We start from the raw sequence: 25,896 nt of genomic DNA, 5'->3' as shown, positions 1-25,896 counted from the left end.
TATGTAAGCAAAGGAGAAAACAGTCACAATATAGAACAAATAAATGGAAAGAAAAAAAAGACACAAGACAGGAATGCATAACTAATCAGAAAAGATTACATATCAAAGGAAAAGATTAAAAGACTTACATATTTCAATTGTTTTTAAAGCCTTCTTGATTCATGAGTTAGAGATAATCCCAAAGTAATGTTGTACTTGCAAGCGTTTCTAGCTAAGATGTAGGCGACGTACACAGTGACGTAATGACGTCGTTCGCTGGGCGCTCTAGTCAGTGGAAAAACAAACAGGTTCTGAGAAGGTTCGCAAGTTGAACCAACTTTGAACCAGCACCAGTTCCGAACCAGTTCGTTTTTGGTGGAAAAGGGGTATAAGTCGTCCCGTTGGAGCACCCGGCAGGCGCTGGCCACTCTTTGCTCACGACTCTTTCCGATTCACTTCCATCCCCAAATTCAAAAAGAGCCTGAAACTTCACGCTGGTGCATTTAGTGAGTTTGCACTGAATGGTTGCCTGGCCTTTGAAATCTCGGAGCGAGCAGTGAACGCCACCATCGCCACCATCGCCATCAACTGGGATCTCTGTGGTGTTTGTGTCGGCGGAGCTGGAGTTTTTCCCACAGACGAGCCGCTCCTCGTCCACGGACACCAGGCTGTGCCCTCGGATAAACTCGGGAGCTTGACAGTAAACCCGCGCCACGTCCTCCACGTTCCTGAGGTTGTTCCTGATCCAGTCGGAGAGGTATTGTATCCCGCAGTCGCAGCGCCAGGGGTTCCCGTGGAGCTGAACGAGGCACTGGAAGTCCAGATCGTCGAATAAGCCGTGCGGGACTCTCCGTAGGCGGTTCATGGACAGGTACAGCTGCTCCATGCCGTGCTGATCCTTCAGCAGATCCTCCTCCAGGGAGCTCAGGTTGTTCTTCTGCAGATGGATGGCTTTCACACCGAACAGCCCTTTGAAGACGGTGCCGGGAAGCGTCGTAATCCGGTTCTCGGACAGATCCAGCTTTTTCAGCGAGATGAGGTTCTGGAAGAGATTCGCAGGGAGCTCGGAGAGCTGATTCTGAGACAAGTCCAGATAGGTAACGAGAAGCAGTTTGTGGAAGAGCGAGGGGTGGAGCTGCGCCAGATCGTTCTTTTTGAGGACGAGCTTCCGGAGGCTGTGCGGGAACACGTCGGCGCTCAGCTCGCGTATGCGATTGCCTCGGAGGTTCAGCTCCTCCAGGTGATCCAGGTGGGAGAAGATCCCCGCCGGAAGCTGCGGGATCATGTTGGCCTGCAGCGAGAGCGCTCTCAGGAGAGAGTTGTTCTGGAACACATCCGCCGGGACCGAGTCGATCTGGTTGAAGGACAGGTCCAGCTCCAGCAGATTGTGGAGACCATGGAAGGGACGACCGGGAAGAGACAACAAGCCGTTCCCCTTCAACTGCAGCATCTCCAGCTTCTGCAAAGACTCAAAGATGCGGGCGGCCAGAGTGCTGATCTTGTTGTGGTTGAGCATCAGTCTTGTGAGGTTGGCCAGCGAGGCGAAGGCCTGCCCTTGAAGCGCCAGCGAGGGGTTCCCGCTGATCTCCAGCTCCCGCAGCTCCGGCAGCCGCTCGAAGGCGTCGCCCGAGACCGACTTCACCTGGCCGTTGAGGAACACCAGTTTGCTGAGTCTGAGGTTCTCCCTGAAGGAGCGTCCGTCCAGATGCGTGACGCCCGACGCCACTACGATCAGCTCCCTGACCTGAGCTGAGATGTTGAGCGGCAGCGCTGTCATGGCCTCGTCTGCGCAGACCACCTTCGCGGCCGAGAAGCACTGGCACGGGGCGGGACAGCCACGGCTGCGGTGGAGCTGGATCAGGACCAGCAGAAGTGCAGCCCAGTGTTTGCTCATGACTTCTGGGAACAGAAAAGCCAAAGGTCAGTTGCAGTCGCTGCGTCTCTTCCAGTTTCCAACAAAAATAATAGCATTTTTCTCTCATGTGCAGTTTGCAAATGTAACGTGAGGTTCAAAGATCTCTGCATTTTCATGAAGATTCATTACAGAAGAAAACACGCTGGATGTCATCTAATGCACATTAGGACTTGATGATTGAAAGTAAATGAAAGGTTTTGCTTAACCTTACAGAACATTTTGGCAGACACTTTTATCCACAGCACATGTTTGCCCATGTGTGTGTTCCCTCGGAAATCAGACCCATTACTTTTACACACGTTAACACTTCACAATAAGGTTTCCCTTGTTAACATTAGTTAACCACATTAATTGACATGAACTAAGAATGAAAAATACGTCTAAAGCATTTATAAATCTTAGTTAATGTTAATGTCAACATTTACTAACTTAATGTCAGTATAACATTTAATAACGTGTAATTATTGTACCTGAACTAATGAACAGTTATTTTTATTAACAAAGATTACTAAATACTGTAACAGATGTATTGCTCAATGTTAGATAGTGTTTGTTAATACATTAACTAACTTCAACTAAACAGGACCTTATTATTGCGTAAACATTGAATTAACAAGTAACAAGAGTATATTTATGAATTGACATTAACCTAGATTAATAAAAGCTGTAAAATAATGTTGTCTATTGTTCATGATACCTGACGAATGGTCTTGAATTGTTAAGATCTCATTTATCGGCTATTTATATTAATATTATCCCCAAAAAACAAACATTTGGTAACAGTAATAACACTTTACAATAAGGTTCATTAGTAAACATTAGTTAACCAGAATGAACAAAATACTTCTTCAGCATTTATTAATCTTAGTTAATATTAATTCCAACATTTACTAATACATTTTTAAAGTCAAAGGTTGTATTTGTTAACATTAGTTAATGCACTGTGAACTAACATGAACAAACAATGAACAGCTGGATTTGTATTAACATTAACAAACACAGTAACAAATGTATTACTCATTGTTAGTGCATGTTAGTTAATACATTAACTAATTTTAACTAATGAACCTCATTGTAAAAAGTTACCGAACATTTAAATTAGGTCATAAAATATCAGGGGACTACAGATAAAAATATCAATAAAGTAACTAAAAGCATGAAAATGAGTAATGCCTTGCTGTTTCTTTGGAGAGAGACGTACCGCCGTTGCACACATCAGCTCCAGGAGACCCGAGTGACTGAGGATCTGTCCGAGCCGGAGACGAGCGCTGTGATTGGTCCAGTCCACCTGTGACATCACTCTCGGCCCCTCAGACTGCCGAAACACAGTGAGTGCCGGTCAGAACATCATTAATTTAGGTCGACATTAATGAAGAGTTCTCCCAAACCCAGTGATGATGTGGGAAAGCAGGACAGAGGAGGGTTTGTATTTGTGCAGAGCAAGACTTATGGATTGACCCATTCAGAGAGTTGAGCAACACCGGGTCCAGGCTTTGACTTATTTGCTTTTCTGTAGTAAACAGAATCCAGGAGGATTTCAGAACACTGTAGAAAAGCAAATAAATCAACAGCATTTATGAATTCAGTCTCACTTTTTCACAGACCCAATAAGAAAACAAAATCAAGGTGACCGGCCCCTCATCATATCTACATCTATCAGTTTATTCATATTTATTATATTTCATACATCAAAAACATAATAAAGTTGCTTGACTGGTTCTGTCATAGATCATATCAATATCTCCTCATTAAAAATATTGTTGTTTTAGGATCATGTTAAAATAATCTTCAGCATGTTCTTACATCGACTACTGTGCAATAGTTCTGATATGATCTCAGCTGACAAACACGTGTTCCAGTAAAACAGATTTTCTAACATTCAACATTTTCTGAGTCATAAAAACGTCCAGTTTTTTACATCCTTTAAAAATATCTGGGTTATGTGAACATTAAGGGAACATTGCATTGTGTAATTCTTCTATCATTATGGGAACGTTACTTTTGAATGTTCTCTGAACGCTCTGAAACAAGAAGTAACATTTAAAAAGGAACGTTAATCTAAAACGTTTCGGAAAAAACACTCCATGAAAGATGTATTAATGTTTTGGTTGCGATATTATAGACCAGATAACATTGAACAAACATTCTATTAACGTAACGTTTTTTTCATAACTTTCGCCAAAGTTCACAGAACTTGATTTAACCCATGAAAATGAATTTGGTTGGTATAAATTAATGTATTTATGTTGATTCAGCAATATTACAATATTAATGAATAATATTTTTTACTTGACTACAACCAGTTAATTCAGTGAATTTAACCAGTGAATGTAATCAGTTTAGTTTCGCATGTTTGATCAGTGCAGCTGTGATGGGGAGAGCGGCACAACCTATATGGAGCTATTAATGTGTCTTTATTTTTTAATGTTTAATCTTCAGTGATGCTGAACTTGCTCAGCCAGCTACCCATCGAGTTGTGTGTGCCATCATCTTACCCAAACATTGGAGTACATCTCTAGGTGAACCGAACAATGGTGTAATGATTCAGTTCGACTCCCAAGACAAGACGATGCTCACCCGACTGGCCAATAGGAACGTTCCAATAGGAAAAAAAGAACGTGGCCCCGCCCATGACACAATTTTCACAGCGAAAGCAAAATCCTGACAGAGAGCAAAAAATTGCATCGAGAGCAAAGAAAAGCGGTTTGAGAGAAACACTTTTCTTTTTAGAGAGAGAGAAAATGTTTTCACACTGATAGAAAAAAATATATATTTAAGATTTTTTTCAAAGTATTTTGAGAGTTTTTTTCTCAGAAATAATAAAAAAAAAATCTAATTTATATTTATTTATGTTCTATGAGAAAATTTCTCTCAAAACTTTTTTAAGTCTCAAATATTTTTTTTTGCTATTGAAATGAATACTTTTTCTCTCAAATATTCTTTTTTCTCTCATGAAATGCTTTTTTTCTATCAGTGTGATAACTTTTTCTCTCAAACTTTTTCTTTCTTTCTCTCAGATCATTTATTTTATCGCATGAAATAAAGACACATTAATAGCTCCATAAACCTAAAGCCTTCGACTTTCTCAGTTTGTGTAAATCTATTTAGGGTTTAAGAAGTATTTCTTTTCCCCTCATTCATTTCACACGTCTAGAACAATTATGTTTTTTTTTTTTATTAATACAGTGTTTACTTTTTTCTTGATATACCCTGAAAGAATGGAAGTGAGATGTGACAACATGCCCCATAGGTGGTGTTCACTGTAACATGACCATATGACAGATTAATCTGATATAATCAAAATAATACTCAAGACAAACTCAAATATTTTCTCAATAAAATACAATTATTAACTTTTCAGATAAAATGTCATTTTTTAATAATTAAAAATAAACCATTTTTTTAGTTTGACAACACAACTATATACAGCATAGTTCAAAACATAATAATAAATAATTTCTGAACATTGACTCTCAGTCTGTATGCATCTGTTTCTCATGGTTTCTCAATATAATATAATATAATATAATATAATATAATATAATATAATATAATATAATATAATATAATATAATATAATATAATATAATAGTTCGAATAGAGGCTCTGTAACGCAGTGTGACAACATGCCCCGCCTGAGGGATTTAAACCCGGCGAGTGTTTCTGCTGTTAGATCAGTATTAAAGAACTATATCAACTGTTAAATAACAGATATAAGATTAAAATAATATCAGATTTGTCTAATAAAAAAAAAAAAAAAAAAAAAAAAAACAGAGATGAAAATTGGCACAAGACATTTTGCTACTGTTAAATAAACGTTCATTGCCAAAGATTTCTGAATTTTGGCGCAATGTTTTCTTGATATGGAAGCTAGTAAATACCATGGTAAATACACTAAGTTTCAATACACTAAGTTTCATCATGCTGGCATGTGTGGAAGTATTTTAGAAGTGCATTTTAAAAGTGTGTTCCAACCCCGCGTTAGTTTGTGCCCCGCTACTATATTTTATTGTGTAACTTGTCATATAATTATTCTTTAATATAGACTACGTTTTGTTGTCGTTGTCGTCGTTGTATTATTAGCGCATAATGGATACGGTGAGTGGCCTATGAGTGTGTGTGAAGCGGTAGGAGGCGCGAGCGGATCTTCAGGTGTGGCTTCGAGCTCGTGCGGATGATGATGATGATGATGATGCTGGAGGAGTTTCATTCATGTGTCAGCAGCTCTCAGCTCTCCTCACTCACTCCAGCGGGCTTTAACTCAGCGCACTGATGGCCAACGCGGGTCTGCAGCTCCTCGGGTATGTCCTGGCCTCTCTGGGTCTCCTGGGTCTCATCGCTTCCACAGCCATGGCCGAGTGGAAGATCTCCTCCTACGCCGGGGACAACATCATCACAGCCCAGGCCATGTACGAGGGGCTCTGGCAGTCCTGCGTGTCCCAGAGCACAGGCCAGCTCCAGTGTAAAGTCTACGACTCCCTGCTGCAGATCCCAGGTGCGCGCGCCCGTTCATTCCGTTCCGTTCATCAGTGTGTGTGTGTGTGTGTGTGTGAGCGCTTATTCCTGCGCAGGTTTAGACAAGTCAGGCGAATGCCGCGAATTCTTCAGCATGTGTGTAGACCACTGAAACACCTCGGGATGTATGAGTTTAAGACTTTAATCTTCATCTGAGCTCGAACTGTATTTGTGTAACAATAATGGGAAGACAAAAAATAGGTTCTCTAAAGTTATGAACACACGTTCTTCCTGTAACATTGATAGCACATTCGCTCAAAGATATCTGGTCTTTAAGAATGTTCTTTGTTAGCACAACAACATTATTTACAGTATACATCATTCTTGGAACGTTTTTCCGAAACAATTTTATTTGGATGTTTGCCAATTATTTTATAAAAATGTTACTTGTTTCAGAACGTTCAGAGAACATTCCATTTAATCATTCTTCTTTCTCTGAAAGTAACGTTCCTATAATGATTGAAGAATGATAAAATGTAATGTTCTCTGAACGTTCTGATACAAGTAGCTACATTTTAAAAAGGAACATCAATCTATAACGGAAAAACACTTCATAAACAATGTATAATCTATATGTATATATAAAGATTTGATGGCATGTTATGGATTGGGAATCGATGGGATGCAATGTGATTTGATGGGATGCGATGATGTGATGCAATTTGTGCTAATGCAATGCGATGGGATGTGATGGGAATTGATGTCATGTCATGTGATGCGATGTGCTGATGCAATGCGATGGGATGGGATGATGGAATGATGGGATGGGATGTGATGATGTGATGGGATGTGATGATGCGATGGTATGTGATGATGCGATGGATGCGATGGGATGTGATGATGGGATGGGATGTGATGATGTGATGGGATGTGATGTGATGATGTGATGGGATGGGATGGGATGGGATGTGATGGGATGGGATGTGATGGGATGATGGGATGGGATGATGTGATGGGATGTGATGATGCGATGGGATGTGATGATGTGATGGGATGGGATGGGATGTGATGATGCAATGGGATGTGATGATGCGATGGATGCGATGGGATGTGATGATGCGATGGGATGTGATGATGGGATGGGATGATGTGATGGGATGGGATGGGATGGGATGTGATGATGGGATGTGATGTGATGATGTGATGGGATGTGATGGGATGGGATGTGATGGGATGGGATGTGATGGGATGATGGGATGGGATGATGTGATGGGATGTGATGATGCGATGGGATGTGATGATGTGATGTGATGGGATGGGATGTGATGGGATGTGATGATGGGATGGGATGTGATGATGCGATGGGATGGGATGTGATATGATGCTGGGATGTGATGGGATGTGATGATGGGATGGGATGTGATGATGCGATGGGATGGGATGTGATATGATGCTGGGATGTGATGGGATGTGATGATGGGATGTGATGGGATGTGATGGGATGTGATGATGGGATGTGATGGGATGTGATGATGCGATGAGATGGGATGGGATGGGATGGGATGTGATGATGTGATGGGATGGGATGATGCGATGGGATGTGATGATGTGATGGGATAGGATGTGATGGGATGGGATGTGATGATGGAATGTGATGGGATGTGATGGGATGTGATGATGTGATGGGATGTGATGGGATGATGGGATGGGATGTGATGATGTGATGGGATGTGATGATGCGATGGGATGGGATGTGATGGGATGGGATGATGTAATGGGATGTGATGATGGGATGGGATTGGGATGTGATGATGCGATGGGATTGGGATGTGATGATGTGATGGGATTGGGATGTGATGATGTGATGGGATGTGATGATGCGATGGGATGTGATGATGCGGTGGGATGTGATGATGCGATGGGATTGGGATGTGATGATGTGATGGGATGTGATGATGGGATGGGATGTGATGATGTGATGGGATGGGATGTGATGATGGGATGTGATGGGATGTGATGATGGGATGTGATGGGATGTGATGATGCGATGAGATGGGATGGGATGTGATGGGATGTGATGATGTGATGATCTGATGGGATGTGATGATGCGATGGGATGTAATGATGCGATGGGATGTGATGATGCGATGGGATGTGATGATGCGATGGGATTGGGATGTGATGATGCGATGGGATGTGATGATGTGATGGGATGTGATGATGGGATGGGATGTGATGATGTGATGGGATGGGATGTGATGATGGGATGGGATGGGATGTGATGATGGAATGTGATGGGATGTGATGATGGGATGTGATGTGATGGGATGTGATGATGCGATGAGATGGGATGGGATGGGATGTGATGTGATGATGTGATGATCTGATGGGATGTGATGATGCGATGGGATGTAATGATGTGATGGGATGGGATGTGATGGGATGTGATGGGATGTGATGATGGAATGTGATGGGATGTGATGATGTGATGGGATGTGATGGGATGATGGGATGGGATATGATGGGATGTGATGATGCGATGGGATGTGATGTGATGTGATGGGATGGGATGTGATGTGATGTGATGGGATGATGTGATGGGATGTGATGATGCGATGGGATGTGATGATGTGATGGGATTGGGATGTGATGATGCGATGGGATTGGGATGTGATGATGTGATGGTATTGGGATGTGATGATGCGATGGGATGTGATGATGCGATGGGATGTGATGATGTGATGGGATTGGGATGTGATGATGCGATGGGATGTGATGATGCGATGGGATGTGATGATGTGATGGGATGGGATGGGATGTGATGATGGGATGTGATGTGATGTGATGATGGGATGTGATGTGATGATGGGATGGGATGATGTGATGGGATGTGATGATGGGATGTGATGGGATGTGATGATGGGATGGGATTGGGATGTGATGATGCGATGGGATTGGGATGTGATGATGTGATGGGATGTGATAATGTGATGATGCGATGGGATGTGATGATGCGATGGGATGGGATGTGATGATGTGATGGGATTGGGATGTGATGATGCGATGGGATGTGATGATGGGATGGGATGTGATGATGGGATGGGATGTGATGATGTGATGGGATGTGATGATGTGATGGGATGTGATGATGCGATGGGATGTGATGATGGGATGGGATATGATGATGGGATGGGATGGGATGTGATGGGATGGACATGATGATGGGATGTGATGGGTTGTGATGATGGGATGGGATTGGGATGTGATGATGCGATGGGATTGGGATGTGATTATGTGATGGGATGTGATGATGTGATGATGCGATGGGATGTGATGATGTGATGGGATGTGATGATGCGATGGGATGTGATGATGGGATGGGATTGGGATGTGATGATGGGATGATGGGATGTGATGATGGGATGGGATGATGGGATGTGATGATGGGATGGGATGTGATGATGCGATGGGATTGGGATGTGATGATGTGATGGGATGTGATGATATGATGATGCGATGGGATGTGATGATGTGATGGGATGTGATGATGCGATGGGATGTGATGATGCGATGGGATTGGGATGTGATGATGCGATGGGATGGGGATGTGATGATGTGATGGGATGTGATGATGTGATGGGATTGGGATGTGATGATGCGATGGGATTGGGATGTGATGATGCGATGGGATTGGGATGTGATGATGTGATGTCTCTTGGTTCTCTCTCAGGGGAAGTTCAGGGCACTCGTGCTCTCATGATCCTCGCCGCCTTCCTGTGTGGCATCGGCCTGTTGATCGCCGCCGTCGGGATGAAGTGCACAACCTGCCTGTCCGGCAACACCGAGCAGAAGAACAAGGTGGCCGTGGCCGGAGGCGTCCTCTTCGTCATCGCAGATATGTTGCTATTATATTCATTACAGAAACGACTCATGTGTGCCATTGCTCAGCTTAACGAGGTCAACAAAGTTATGAAATTATTAAAGGGGTCCTATTATGCTTTTCCACTTTTTCAACTTTAGTTAGTGTGTAATGTTGCTGTTGGCGCATAAAAAAGATCTACAAGGTTACGAAGCTCAAAGTCCACTCCAAAGGGAGATATTTTATTGAACAGATCCACTTTCCAAGAACTACAACGAGCGACTCGTTTAGACTACAACACGATTATTTCGGATCTTATGATGTCATAATGTTCCTTATTTGAATAAGCCCCGCCCACGGAATATGCAAAAGAGGAGCCGAGGCCTGGTTGAGCTGAGAAGACAGTGCTGTCGCTATGTTGAAGAGACGCTATTTTTTTCCACGTTTCCAAAACTCATTTGTTTGACCTTCCTAAGGCTGACGAACTCAGAGTGGCTGCATTTTATTTTAAGCACTGTTCCTGAATATAATAACCTCAGCGTTTATCTGTGCGCTGCACATTTTACGGAGAACAGCTTGTTTTCTGTTGCTTTTGGAAGATGGTTCACCGCTCCTTAGGAACGTTATCCATGATTTTGTGATCGATTACTGTTTGTATTACCATAGTTTTCCCACAAATATGATTAAATGGTGGATAACATTGTATCTATAATGTATAAGAAAATTACAAAAATATACCACTCTGAAACGTCCTGTTAAATCAGTGCTTGCAAAGTCCATGCTTGAAATCCGTTCAGCAAGATCCTTTTGTTCGTTAACATTGTCAGGGTCTGAATCGGGCTCGAAATCGTTTGAAATGGATGCCATCGTTAATTTTTACATCTTGCGGTTATGAAGGTGTGGGACATTTCCCGAATATGAGCTACTGTAAACGCTGCCAATCACAACACATTTCGTATTTCAGAAGGAGGAGCTTCATCGAAAATAATGCGTTCAACCAGTCTGGGTAGAGAGGAGATGTAATAATGTAAAATATGTGAAAAATAATGCGTTTATTGAACAATCAAGCATGAAAACATATTCTAGTGCACTCGAAAAACAAAATCAAGACTTCATTAAAGGGCATAACAGGACCCCTTTCAAACAGGAACTCAGCAGCATGTTCATGTCAAGCCTCTTCTTATGTCTACAAGGGTGTGTGCTCTTATTGCCACAAGCTGGTATGGAGAAAACATAAGACGCAAGTTCTTCGATCCGTTCACTCCGACTAATTCGAGGTAAGTGTCAGGAGTCCACGAGACGGGCAGCGTTTACTCTTCACAGTACACTTTATACCAACTTAATTCATACAGCCAAATGTAATTCCTTAAATTATATTTATGGATTGGTTCAATATTTAGTTTTTTCAGTGTGTGGCTTTACGTCTAATATATTCATATTTGAATAGCTCAATAATACACTGGTAAATCCATCCATTATAGTGCATATTGTTTTTGATTAATTGAATTGTGTCTTGAATAAGCCTAAACCATGGTGAAGTCATGTGACGTGTACAGCTCTACATGGTCATGTGGTTCAGTGGCCAGCCGCTGGTGAAGTCATGTGACGTGTACAGCTCTACATGGTCATGTGGTTCAGTGGCCAGCCGCTGGTGAAGTCATGTGACGTGTAGAGCTCTACATGGTCATGTGGTTCAGTGGCCAGCTGCTGGTGAAGTCATGTGACGTGTACAGCTCTACATGGTCATGTGGTTCAGTGGCCAGCCGCTGGTGAAGTCATGTGACGTGTAGAGCTCTACATGGTCATGTGGTTCAGTGGCCAGCTGCTGGTGAAGTCATGTGACGTGTACAGCTCTACATGGTCATGTGGTTCAGTGGCCAGCCGCTGGTGAAGTCATGTGACGTGTACAGCTCTACATGGTCATGTGGTTCAGTGGCCAGCCGCTGGTGAAGTCATGTGACGTGTACAGCTCTACATGGTCATGTGGTTCAGTGGCCAGCCGCTGGTGAAGTCATGTGACGTGTACAGCTCTACATGGTCATGTGGTTCAGTGGCCAGCCGCTGGTGAAGTCATGTGACGTGTACAGCTCTACATGGTCATGTGGTTCAGTGGCCAGCCGCTGGTGAAGTCATGTGACGTGTACAGCTCTACATAGTCATGTGGTTCAGTGGCCAGCCGCTGGTCAAGTCATGTGACGTGTACAGCTCTACATGGTCATGTGGTTCAGTGGCCAGCCGCTGGTGAAGTCATGTGACGTGTACAGCTCTACATGGTCATGTGGTTCAGTGGCCAGCCGCTGGTGAAGTCATGTGACGTGTACAGCTCTACATGGTCATGTGGTTCAGTGGCCAGCCGCTGGTCAAGTCATGTGACGTGTACAGCTCTACATGGTCATGTGGTTCAGTGGCCAGCCGCTGGTCAAGTCATGTGACGTGTACAGCTCTACATGGTCATGTGGTTCAGTGGCCAGCCGCTGGTCAAGTCATGTGACGTGTACAGCTCTACATGGTCATGTGGTTCAGTGGCCAGCCGCTGGTGAAGTCATGTGACGTGTACAGCTCTACATGGTCATGTGGTTCAGTGGCCAGCCGCTGGTGAAGTCATGTGACGTGTACGGCTCATGGTCATGTGGTTCAGTGGCCAGCCGCTGGTGAAGTCATGTGACGTGTACAGCTCTACATGGTCATGTGGTTCAGTGGCCAGCCGCTGGTGAAGTCATGTGACGTGTACGGCTCATGGTCATGTGGTTCAGTGGCCAGCCGCTGGTGAAGTCATGTGACGTGTACAGCTCTACATGGTCATGTGGTTCAGTGGCCAGCCGCTGGTGAAGTCATGTGACGTGTACAGCTCTACATGGTCATGTGGTTCAGTGGCCAGCCGCTGGTGAAGTCATGTGACGTGTACAGCTCTACATGACCATGTGGTTCAGTGGCCAGGCGCTGGTGAAGTCATGTGACGTGTAGAGCTCTACATGGTCATGTGGTTCAGTGGCCAGCCGCTGGTGAAGTCATGTGACGTGTACAGCTCTACATGGTCATGTGGTTCAGTGGCCAGCCGCTGGTGAAGTCATGTGACGTGTACAGCTCTACATGGTCATGTGGTTCAGTGGCCAGCCGCTGGTGAAGTCATGTGACGTGTACAGCTCTACATGGTCATGTGGTTCAGTGGCCAGCCGCTGGTGAAGTCATGTGATGTGTACGGCTCATGGTCATGTGGTTCAGTGGCCAGGCGCTGATGTTGTTGCTGGTGTGCTGGCAGGTATGAGTTCGGCAAGGCTCTGTACGTGGGCTGGGGAGCGTCGGCGCTGACTGTCATCGGTGGAAGCATGCTGTGCTGTAACTGTCCCAGCAAAGCCGCTGGGAAAACCTACCCGCCTCCCACACGCGCAGCAGCACGGCCAGGAGCGGAGCGCGTGTGAATCAGGAACAGCAGAACACACACCTCGGTCTGCTGAGTGAACACACACCTCGTCTGCTGCAGGAACACACACCTCGACTGCTGCATGCCAGTGATGTGCCAATCAGTTTTTGTATGTACTTGTATGACTCTTTGTGTTGTAATACCAAAACTTCTTGTGTTGTAATACCAAAACGAGGTTTCAAAAGATTTAAATCAATGTGTTGCTTCATCAATACTCAATAAAATATTTTAATAAATACATTTTCTGTACTAATTTTAATTCATTATTCAGTTTATTCTTACTGTAAATCTGAGGTGTGTAATTTCCACTAATGTCACCAGAGCTGAAATATTGGACACGCCCCTATCTGCCATTGGTCAGTATAATTAATAGGTCCGCCCCCAACTCTGAGTCAGTAGCTGTGTCTCCATCCAAAGATGTGAATTAAAATTGTGTTCAAGAGAACAAAATCGTCTCTTCCTGGCACAAAATATCAGTAATAAACAGTAGTAAGTTTTTGCAATGTGGCTGTTTTTCCCTCCATCATAATGACTTGACTTGACTATGAAAGTAAAATAATCCCAAATGTTTTTGAAACAAAAAGCCTGTTGAATTGTACTACTTGAAAAAAATATGCATTGCATTAACCCTGCTTGTATTTTAATGCATTGTATTTTTAGGGCTTGTATTTTTATAGGCTGAAATTTAGCATGGTTGAATATTTAAGCTGTGAATATTTCAAATCAAAACATTTCAAACACATTTTCATTAGTAAAATTTCAATAATCCATATTCACCTTTCATATTTCATTTCCCAAATATTCAAACTGATTAAAAATTAGTGCTGGGCCGTTATCGGCGTTAACGTGCTGCGTTAACGTGAGACTCTTATCGGGCGATAAAAAAAATATCGCCGTTAATCAAAGTTGGGTTGGGATCATAAATAGCTTTTTCGAATATCGTTATATTTTCGCGCAATTCTAATGTGTAGTATGACGCCGCGCCTACTGTCACAGATCGCGCAGTAGGGTATTTTCCTGTCAGGGACACAAGGTGTACTTTTACTTTGTTACGTTGGGAGACGTACCTCTCATTACTTTATTTTAATGCAATACATTGTATGAGTTTATTCCAAGCGCGCTGTGTCCTTTGTATGGGCATGAGCGATGCTCATTTACAAATGAATCACTCTTTTGAGTCGATTCTGTTCAAAGACTTCATCAAACAAGTTGTCAGATGATCTGTCTAAATCGGTTCGCGAATCAGTTGATCTGTTCAGTTCCTCACGCACTGAATCGTCTGAAGCGCTTTCAATTCACACTCGGAGTCGAAACAGGAAGACTTAAGAGCATCAAGAGCGTTGGATGAAGTGGCCGATCTACAGTCTAGTCTAGTGAATGCAAATCTGCAAATGCATCATATTTTTGCCAGCGATGAAGATCTTTATTAGTTGAACATCTTCGTAAGCTCTCTGTGAATGAATGATTCCACAGGACGATACATTCGATTTCATTTCATTCAGGTAATGCATTGTGTGTGTATTGCGCATGTTTTGCGCAGTGGCATAATCACACGAATAGTTTACATTGATTGAAACTAATTTGTTTAAAAATGAGGCTATTGCACTTAACAAGGCAGGTTCACATAAAATTCTTATGACATATGATGACATTATTTTTTGATCTAACGAGCTTGGCGATGCAAAAACGGACTGTACGTGCGTATTGTTTTTTTTCTTCTTCCAATTAGCCTACTATGTTAAAAAAAGGGACGAAAACATGTTACTTGTTCAATTAATAAACAGTTTGTTTGATGACAAATCGCTAAAGATGAAATTGGCCTCCCTTTCTGTCATTTTTTTTTTTTTTTTTTTTTTTTTTTTTACGATATTCGACTTTTGCTCCTCGAATGTCGAATGGCATTTTTGGCAGAATGCACATCCCTACGCGAGGCAAACTATTCTCAAAGACTTACTTTTAGTCATTATTTGGGTAGCACACATTCTGAATGCCTTCGGCAGAATTCAAATGAGCCATTTTAATCTAGATTAATCTAGATTAATTTCAATATTAATCTAGATTAAAAAAAATAATCTATGCCCACCTCTATTAAAAATACAACCTATAATATTCAACAGGCGGTTTTCGGTCCATTTTATTTCGCTTTGCAAATTCGCTTCCACAAATTCAGTGGTTCAAATTCGACAGTAAATTCAACGTTGACATCCAGGAGCTGCAGGAAAAGTAGTAGATTACCGAGCATAATCTCCATCTGCTGTTAGTCGACCACACCAGCAGGGGGTGCAAGCGCGTGTTGTTGACGAAGACCAGAGCAACAGTTAGACTAGAGCAAGCCATTCATTCATAAAAACTCAGCATGCATTATGTTTTTTGTGACGATTATCTGGGTCAGTATATATGCGGAAAAGATGATAAAGGCACAAAAGCTGTTTTTATGTTTCATTCATTGTTACTTTCCCTGTGTAGCCTTATGTTATCAGCCTTTTCTACAGTGAACGGGATTATAATCTGTTTCCCTCAATACATCATCATACTCAAAGATTCCCCGAATTCCGTCAGGACAAAGCGCTTAACGTAGCTTAATGGACTACAGTGATATAAAAGACCAAACTCGCACCTTATTTGGAAAGTATGTATTGTACATGTACTGCATTAGATTAAACTGGGAAGTAGCACTTTCATATTGTTGTTCTATATTGTTAGTTTAACTAGTCGCTTTGGATAAAAGTGCCAGCTAAAAGACTAAATGTAAAATTGGGTTGACATTCGCACATTTAGGGACCGTCTCTAAAGTAACAAGTCCTATAGGCCTAAACGTTTCTAACTTCAATAGCAAACTTCAATCTATTTGAATAAATTGCGCATTATGCCTGAGCCTGACACCTACATGAACACTTTACAGTTGGTTTTATGACTGTAAGTCGTTCTTTTCAAATGGTATTGAAGTTAGAAACGGGTATACCAATTTCGTATGTAACTTTAGAGACGGTCCCTAAATGTGCGAATGTCCAATGTCAAACCAAATTTATGCCAGTATATCACTGGGAAACGCTCAGCATTAAACTTTGCGCGTTAAATTCATATTCTGAGTCCATCTGCTAGCCTGCGAGTTTGGTCTTTTATGTCCATTAAGCTACGTTAAGCGTTTTATATGTCCAGCAGGGGAATCCTGATATTGAGGGAAACCAAACCCTAGTAGCTACTGCATGCAGCACATCGCTATAATATAAGGTTAAGGCAACTAAACAACCAAGAGAAATATGTCAAATGTAACACTGTACATCCGCATCGGGGGAATAACATTATTGTTCATGGTAGAGAAAGATGCATGTAGGCTACACAAGAAAAAGTAATCGTGAACACACTGAATTTCACATAAAACAGACGTCATAATAATCACAAATACACTTACATTTTTGTAAATTAGTTTTTATGAATGAATGGCTTGCACTAACTGTTGCTCTGGTCTTCGTCAACAACACGCGCTTGCACCCCCTGCTGGTGTGGTCGACTAACAGCAGATGGAGATTATGCTCTGTAATCTACTACTTTTCCTGCAGCTCCTGGATGTCAATGTTGAATTTACTGTCGAATTTGAACCACTGAATTTGTGGAAGCGAATTTGCAAAGCGAAATAAAATGGACCGAAAACCGCCTGTTGAATATTATAGGTCGTATTTTTAATCAGTTTGAATATTTGGTAAATGAAATATGAAAGGTGAATATGGATTATTGAAATTTTACTAATGAAAATGTGTTTGAAATGTTTTGATTTGAAATATTCACAGCTTAAATATTCAACCATGCTAAATTTCAGCCTATAAAAATGCAAGCCCTAAAAATACAATGCATTAAAATACAAGCAGGGTTAATGCAATGCATATTTTTTTCCAAGTAGTACAATTCAACAGGCTTTTTGTTTCAAAAACATTTGGGATTATTTTACTTCCATACTTGACTGACAATACTTGACAAAGTAACAAGGTAAACATGAGAGCTTAAATACACAAGGACTGATGACTAAACAAGACACACCTGTGAACAATCAAGACAATGAACAAATGAAAACAACACATGAGAAGAAGCACATGACATCATTAGCACACTACTCATAGAAGCTGGAGAGACACCACTGGAATTAAGAAGAGAAAAACTAGCGTTAGCGTATTGGGTCAGATTGGGAGGAAGTGGGGAAGAAAACCCTGCAAAGAAGATTACAGAGGATTGTTGGGGCTACGTCTACATTAATCCGGATACATTTGAAAACGGAGTTTTCGTTTAAAAACGCTCTCCGTCCACACTAGCGTTTTCAGGCGTTTTCAGACGTTTCAGTGTGGATGAGAAACTTATAAATTCACCTTACTGCGCATGCGTGAAACCTCATAAAAGCTCACTGAGATGATACAGTTGGAAAAATAAATAATAAAGGTATCGCGCAATTCTTCTAACATGATAATTTTATTTAGCAAAATATCTCACCATTCACTGATGCGTCCAGGTCGCACTCAGTCACCATATGTTTGGTCTAAAACGAAACCGCTCTCATGTTTTGCCGCAGGACAGCAAATGTGAGTACATTTTCTGTCATCTTTGCAGTAGGCTACTGTGATATGAAGAGTGTGCAAAGTAACATATTTTAGCAACAGTGTAAAAGTGAATCGCACATAATTAACAGGCACAATACCGGTAAACATGAATATCTATTGGTACAACATGGATCACATGACTAAACTTACGTCATCGTTTTCAAATACCTCCGGCTTCACAGTCCACACTACAACGCGAAAACGGCGTTTTCAAATCTATCCACTTTGGAGAGCGTTTTCCAAACGCTACGTTTTCGTTGACTTAAAACGCCGTCTCAGTGTGGACGGAAGGCCAAAACAGAGAGAAAAGTATACGTTTTCAAACGAAAACGTATTAGTGTGGACATGGCCTGGGAGTATTTCAAGTTTCGGGGACATGGGTTTGGATGGACAGGGGAAAATAAAGTAAGGAAATATGGAATGGAAGCATTAGATTTCACCACACCCAATACAGCCAGTAATATTCCACCTTGGCTTTATCCAGAAGTAAAAACTGATTTTAGTATACTGGAAAAGAAAAGAGGATGGGAAATGGAGGAAGTAGGAATACGGACAAGCAGCGATCTGAGAAACAGTTACTATGATTATCTTAATATCTATACAGATGGATCTAAAAATAAACAGGATTGTGTGGGAATCGGAATACATATACCAGAATTTAAAATAAATATCTCAAAACAATTATCAGAGAGGCTATCTGTATATACAGCATACACACAATAGTGGCAATCCTCATAGCATGACAGTGGGTTGGAGAGTTCAGGCTGATTTTATGACTCATTAGCAGCTATTAAAAGTATTCAGTCAATGACATCTGTCAGAGAACACAGTCAGTAATAAAAATTATAGGGAAAGGACCAGGCGGGAGGAAATAATAATGACAAGACTGAGAGTAGATCATACTGAATTACACCTTGATTTTATTGGGGAAAAGGAATAGTGAAGAGTGTGCAAACTGTGGGATTAAAGAAAATGTTGAACATGTAATTTTGCATTGTATATTGTTTGCGTTGGAGAGACAGATTTTTCATGATAGGGTACAGGAGGCAGGGCAGCATGGGATCTGATGGGGTTATTGGGAACAGAAGGAGAAGGAAAGGGGATAAGAATCTCCAGGAAGGCATTATTTATTAAAGACACAGGGTTGGTGAACAGAATATGAGAGTACCTTAATATGATTCCTAATAGGGTTTATAGTTGAGCGATATGATGTTGCACACTCCAGTACAGTAGGTGGCGGTATGCACTTTAAGTTGTTTGCAATCCGCCATTAACTAAGAGAAGAAGAAGCACATGACATGATCACATGAGGACAACCGAGTCACATGGCAACCCAGGAAACGTGAAACAAAAACTATACAGTCGGTAAATGTATTTCCATCGTAGTTCATGCGCATAAGTCTTTCATTTTAAGATTTCAATCCTATATTGACTTTCTATCCAGCGTTTTTTATGTGATATCGCAAAAATTACATTAAACACATATGTGCGTAAAGCAGGTAGTGTGAGTGTGTCGGCTGATGGTCACCAGCAGCATCTGGAAACACTACAAATGACTCTGCATACGAATGAAGTACCGTAAAACTTCAAATAGTAGCCCGGGCTTTTATTTTCCCAAATCGTCGAACTGCACCGGCTTGTATTTGAGACAGGCGTCTATATGAGACCTTTATAATTTAGTGTTGAGATGTTGTTCATTGAGTCTCTAATCTCTGAAAATTTCCAAATGCTTCACATTAAACTGCGGTCTTCCGACCTTTTACTATATCGTGTCAATTAATTTGATTAATATGCACGAGGGAGTGAGAGCAAGACAGCGCTCGTGTTGTTTGAAGACGTGAGAGTGCGCGCGCGCGGCACGGTCTCTCTCTCTCTCTCTCCACGTTAAAGCCCAATTTATACTTCTGCGTCGAACTCACGCCGTAGCTACGACGTAGGCTGTGTGTAGCGCGCGTACCCTTCGGCGTACCCTGACGTGCACCTCTCCAAAAATGTAACAGCCCGTCAATTCTACGCGCACCGCAAGCGCTGTGATTGGCCTGCTTGAAACGCTCCCCGGGTTTCTCATGCTCCCTCTGCATGTGTAATTGCGCGTCAACGCGGACAACAACGCAGAAGTATAAATGAAAACCAACGTGTAGTCTATAGAGTAGAGGCTCTGGCGTAGGTCCGACGCAGAAGTATAAATCAGCCTTAAGCCTTGTTTATACTCGACGCGTCCGCAAGAGCGTGAAGGTGCGCGCGGCAAAAATGACGTCATTGCGGTGTGGGCGGTCGTGCGCGTTGGGTGCGCAAGACCCCATTTCGCCTGGCGGTGTGCACGGCACTTTTTGTAACATCGCGCGCGGCGGCGCATCCGAAGATGAACGACTTCGAGCCGAATCTGGCCGAGCATGTATGTCTCACTGTACCGGCACCCAGTTTGTGCGTCTTAAATTAGTTTCTTACATTTACAAAATGAGCCTATAGCAAACATAAGCCATTTTAATAAAAATAAAGTTCCATGTTTTATAAAATGTCCATTAAACTTTATTAAATGTTTAGTGAAATAAGAAAATATTTAAAAGATCGTTAATTGAGTTGTATAGCCTACATCCTACATACGTTTTTATATCCACATATTTTGTTCTAATGTCACAATAATAATCTCAGGGTATACTGGATTTTACACGATTCTTTTTGTAGTGTTATTGGTGGTGATGTACTAAAATAAACATTGTCACGTGTGGACCTTTCTTCTTCTCACGTTGATTCCTGATGGTTAAGAGGACAATTGCTTTAGTCGCCCCCTGTCGTTTCACAGAATAGCACAACGGCGAGCGCGTCGAGTATAAACGCCTCGTCCGTTTGGAGAGGTGCGCGCGCAGTCAGCGGAGACTCGCGCTCTTGCGGACGCGTCGAGTATAAACAAGGCTTAAAGGCCAATTTATACTTCTGCGTCGGGTGCGCGCAGTAGGTACGGCGTAGCATACGCACAGACACGTACCCTTCGCCGTAACCTGACGCGCACCTCCTCAAAAATTTAACTACACGTCGCGACGACGCGGACCGCAAGATCTGTGATTGGTCGGCTTGGTAGCATCGCGTTTCCTCCTATGCATTTCCGGCATGTTCTTCTGCACCACCCGCCATTTTTAAATTCTAAGTACAGCGAAACTGTTAAAAAAACTAAAAATGTACCTTTTCCACCTCGATAAGCTCCAACTCCAACATGATCTGCTCTCTTTCTAATCTAGATTCTTTAGAGGAATCTAAACACAGTGGAACATTAAAACCCTCCGCCGCCAACTAGCGTTTCGGCGCTGTACTGCAGAGCAACGCAGACCTAAACGCAGAAGTATAAATGCTCATGACGGCGTCGCCTACGTGCGTAGCCTACGCCGTACACTACGGCGTCCACTCGACGCAGAAGTATAAATTGGCCTTAACGCGCTTAAAGCCTTGTTTATACTCGACGCGTCCGCAAGAGCGCGAAGGTGCGCGCGGCAAAAATGACATCATTGCGGTGTGGGCGGTCGTGCACGTTGGGTGCGCAAGACCCCATTTCGCCTGGCGGTGTGAACGGCACTTTTTGTAACATCGCGCGCGGCGCCGCATCCGAAGATGAACGACTTCGAGCCGCATCAGGCCGAACTGGTACGTCTGTAGGCCTACCAGCATGTTTATGATCCTTCTATACACAGAGACATTTGCATTGATGGGCGACCATAAAAGCCTCTCATTTTGTGAATAGGAACACATTTGCATCAAGCACTCAGTTTGCACTTGTCTAACTGCTTATATTTACAAAATAAGCCTACAATAGCAGAAGTAAGCCCTGCTGATGAAGTTAAGGTTTAAACACTCTTCAATAAGGCTTCAGCTGTTTAACTAGTTTACATGCAGTGAAAGTACAATACACCTACTGCATTTATTACTCTTTTTAAATGAATCAGCAATTAATAAACTACTAATAAACGGCAAACTACTTCTTCACTGCTGATTCCTGGTGGTTTAGAGGAGAATTACTCGGAGTCGCCCCCTGTCGTTTCACAGAATAGCACAACGGCGAGCGCGTCGAGTATAAACACCTCGTCCGTTTGGAGAGGTGCGCGCGCAGTCAGCGGAGACTCGCGCTCTTGCGGACGCGTCGAGTATAAACAAGGCTTAAAGGCCAATTTATACTTCTGCGTCGGGTGCGCGCAGTAGGTACGGCGTAGCATACGCACAGACACGTACCCTTCGCCGTAACCTGACGCGCACCTCCTCAAAAATGTAACTACACGTCGCGACGACGCGGACTGCAAGATCTGTGATTGGTCGGCTTGGTAGCATCGCGTTTCCTCCTATGCATTTTCGGCATGTTCTTCTGCACCACCCGCCATTTTTAAATTCTAAGTACAGCGAAACTGTTAAAAAAACTAAAAATTTACCTTTTCCACCTCGAAAAGCTCCAACTCCAACATGATCTGCTCTCTTTCTAATCTAGATTCTTTAGAGGAATCTAAACACAGTGGAACATTAAAACCCTCCGCCGCCAACTAGCGTTTCGGCGCTGTACTGCAGAGCAACGCAGACCTAAACGCAGAAGTATAAATGTTCATGACGGCGTCGCCTACGTGCGTAGCCTACGCCGTACACTACGGCGTCCACTCGACGCAGAAGTATAAATTGGCCTTAACGCGCTTAAAGCCTTGTTTATACTCGACGCGTCCGCAAGAGCGCGAAGGTGCGCGCGGCAAAAATGACGTCATTGCGGTGTGGGCGGTCGTGCACGTTGGGTGCGCAAGACCCCATTTCGCCTGGCGGTGTGCACGGCACTTTTTGTAACATCGTGCGCGGCGCCGCATCCGAAGATGAACGACTTCGAGCCGAATCAGGCCGAACTGGTACGTCTGTACCAGCATGTTTATGATCCATCTATACACAGAGACATTTGCATTGATGGGCGACCATAAAAGCCTCTCATTTTGTGAATAGGAACACATTTGCATCAAGCACCCAGTTTGCACTTGTATAAAGTAACTGCTTACATTTACAAAATAAGCCTACAATAGCAGAAGTAAGCCCTGCTGATGAAATTAAGGTTTAAACACTCTTCAATAAGGCTTCAGTTGTTTACTAGTTTACATGCAGTGAAAGTACAATACACCTACTGCATTTATTACTCTTTTTATATGAATCAGCAATTAATAAACTACTAATAAACGGCAAACTACTTCTTCACTGCTGATTCCTGGTGGTTTAGAGGAGAATTACTCGGAGTCGCCCCCTGTCGTTTCCCAGAATAGCACAACGGCGAGCGCGTCGAGTATAAACACCTCGTCCGTTTGGAGAGGTGCGCGCGCAGTCAGCGGAGACTCGCGCTCGTGTGGACGCGTCGAGTATAAACAAGGCTTGCACCCTGTCAAGCGCAGCAGTCACTCTATTCTACATCACTCACCGATCAAAATAGGCTTTGGCGGGACAAAAATTTGCTTTGGTGACCGCGTGTATCAATAGCCGCGTTTCCACTGTCGGGCCAGTGCTAGGCCAGGGCTTTAAACGGGCCGTGCCGGGCTAATAGCCTCGGGCCAGTAGCACCTGACCTGCGTTTCCACTGTCGGGCCAGAAGCTCCACAGCGCGTCACTAAAACACGCCCGCAACACGCCTCTCTGGAACAACGTCACACTAACCCATCATTTCACCAACAAATGGAAGTTTTACCAGAAAACTAATCAGAAAGAAATCACTGGAAACAGCGTGCATCGCAAAACAAACATGATAAAAGCGGCCGTTTGCTGGCATTTTTGTTGTTTACTTGAATATTTAAAACCCAAGCATCGATGTTTTACCACAGGTTTACAATAAAAAGTGATACATTGATCATAATGAATTAATTTATGTCAAAATTGTACATTAGTCACACAGAAATAAATTACCGTTAGGTCTATTTCACAAAAGAAAGAGGACACACTTACATTATTCAGTTGAGGCTGTTTCTGTTTATTTGGTAGTTACAGGACATATATCACATTTAGAAAGAATGATAATTTCTACAAATAATGTTACATGCCACCAAAAATACGACCTGGGGAGCGTTAGCACAGTCTCGACTCCCAGTAGCTACAGATATATGTTCAGTCAGAGAAACAGAAGCTCCCGGAAAAAAAAGTAGATAGTCCGGTATAAAGAGACTCTGTAGTATATGTATGCTACTGACAGATAAAATAAAAACATGATTGTGATAGCCTTTCTGATTGGTCTGACTTCTTCAAGCGTTCACCATGTTTTTTTACTATACGTATTCAAGCGTTTACTATGGTATACCATAGTAAACGCGGCTAGCGCGCATAGTCTTTTGCATCGCGTATAAATATTTCTACCTTATACGGTGATCAGAATCCACATCGGATCACAAACAGAAGGCATTAAAACATGAAAGTGAGTTAAATTATTTTAAGTCTTTAATGCTGACAGAATCCATCGGCGCTGTCTCTCGACTCAGGTAATCCCCGCCTCTGTTCGTAACCACTCCTCTAGCCCGAGCTGGCCCGCTTTGGCCCAAGGTTTTCGACGGGCCAGAAATCCTGGCCGTTGGCCCCGAGTAAGCCCCGATCAAGCCCCGGAAGTGACAGTGGAAACGCGACTGGCCCTGGCAGCGAATTTTTTTTTTGCAGGGTGGTAGGGGAAGACTCGTTAATATTCATTGGGGAACTCATCCGCAATTGGTTCGCTGTCACACGTCACTCAGATTGACATGGCAGGTCAAGACGGTGTCCCCGCAAAGATACAGAAGTTCGCGAAGTTCGTGAGCGGTCTCCGCACAAATCTCCCGGATTTGGATAACCAAATGTTGACAGGTATGACTTACCTTCGTGAAAGTGTCTGTTGTCACGAAGGAGACAATGTCTGTTTTCTCTATCACATCTCATTAGAGATGCGTCACGGCGAGCCAATCAGGGACGAGTTCCCCAATGAATATTAACGAGTCTTCCCCTACCACCCTGCAAAAAAAAAAATCGCGCCCTGGCACGCACTAGCACGGCCCGGCCCTGGCCCGGCAGTGGAAACGCGGCTAATCAAACCCCAGCAGCCTGCCAGCAGGGCATGGTGGATTGAAACGTCACGTTTTAATTTGATATACCATTCAAATACATTTATTCTATATTTAACTTGTGAACGACCGACCTGCTGCTGCACGTAGGCCTATCAGATGATGGCTAGCTGCGCCTTATTAGAATATACGCAATCATTCGCCTGCACTCTTCACTTCATTCTAGACTATTCTTAAAATTGTCACGCATTATCTTCGTCTAAGATAGCATAGATAAAAATGTCATCTTTTTAAAAAAACACGTGCGACTGGGGCTCAAAAAAGGAATTTTTTAAAAGCTAAACACCAGAGGAAACATGAGCAAAACATGAACTAATTTTGATTATTATATTAATCAACCAAGTTTGATTATTAGCTTGATGGATGTATGATATTGCTTTTTGTGTTTGATCAAACTCTATATTCCCCTAAAGGGCTGGCGATAATATATCCGGTAGAAATATGTCAATTTTGCTGCGTTATCATGATGTAAGTTTATAATTTAAACGCGTTTTTAAGCATTGTGGTTTAGATACAAATTATTTTAAACTGCTCAGGCACAGTAAGCAGCGGGAGAGAATTAATTTTTGTAAATGCTCGTTTTGAGACCATGGTGAACTTGAGAC

General features: G+C 42.8%; 2 protein-coding genes across 2 annotated transcripts; one reads left to right on the top strand and one right to left on the bottom strand.

Moving 5' to 3' along the window:
* Positions 1-373: 373 nt before the first annotated feature.
* Positions 374-1,893, bottom strand: zgc:153913 (carboxypeptidase N subunit 2; the record flags this gene model as incomplete). The annotated part of the gene is made up of 1 exon (XM_056262908.1): positions 374-1,893. A coding segment is annotated over exon 1 (1,500 nt), but the record flags the coding sequence as incomplete, so codon positions are not given.
* Positions 1,894-6,071: 4,178 nt separating this feature from the next.
* On the top strand, positions 6,072-13,673 carry cldn1 (claudin 1). Its single transcript, XM_056266582.1, has 4 exons — positions 6,072-6,389; positions 10,080-10,244; positions 11,401-11,485; positions 13,468-13,673. Exons 1-4 carry the CDS (start codon positions 6,167-6,169, stop codon positions 13,625-13,627), a joined length of 633 nt encoding a protein of 210 aa, XP_056122557.1. The 5' UTR covers positions 6,072-6,166; the 3' UTR covers positions 13,628-13,673.
* The last annotated feature ends 12,223 nt before the right edge of the window (positions 13,674-25,896 follow it).

The sequence above is a fragment of the Rhinichthys klamathensis genome, unplaced genomic scaffold (genome assembly GCF_029890125.1).
Source record: "Rhinichthys klamathensis goyatoka isolate OS25496 unplaced genomic scaffold, OSU_Roscu_1.1 h1tg000011l_1, whole genome shotgun sequence".
NCBI lineage: Eukaryota > Metazoa > Chordata > Actinopteri > Cypriniformes > Leuciscidae > Rhinichthys > Rhinichthys klamathensis.
Note: the sequence above shows the minus strand (reverse complement) of the source record. Positions and strands in the feature narration are given on the sequence as shown.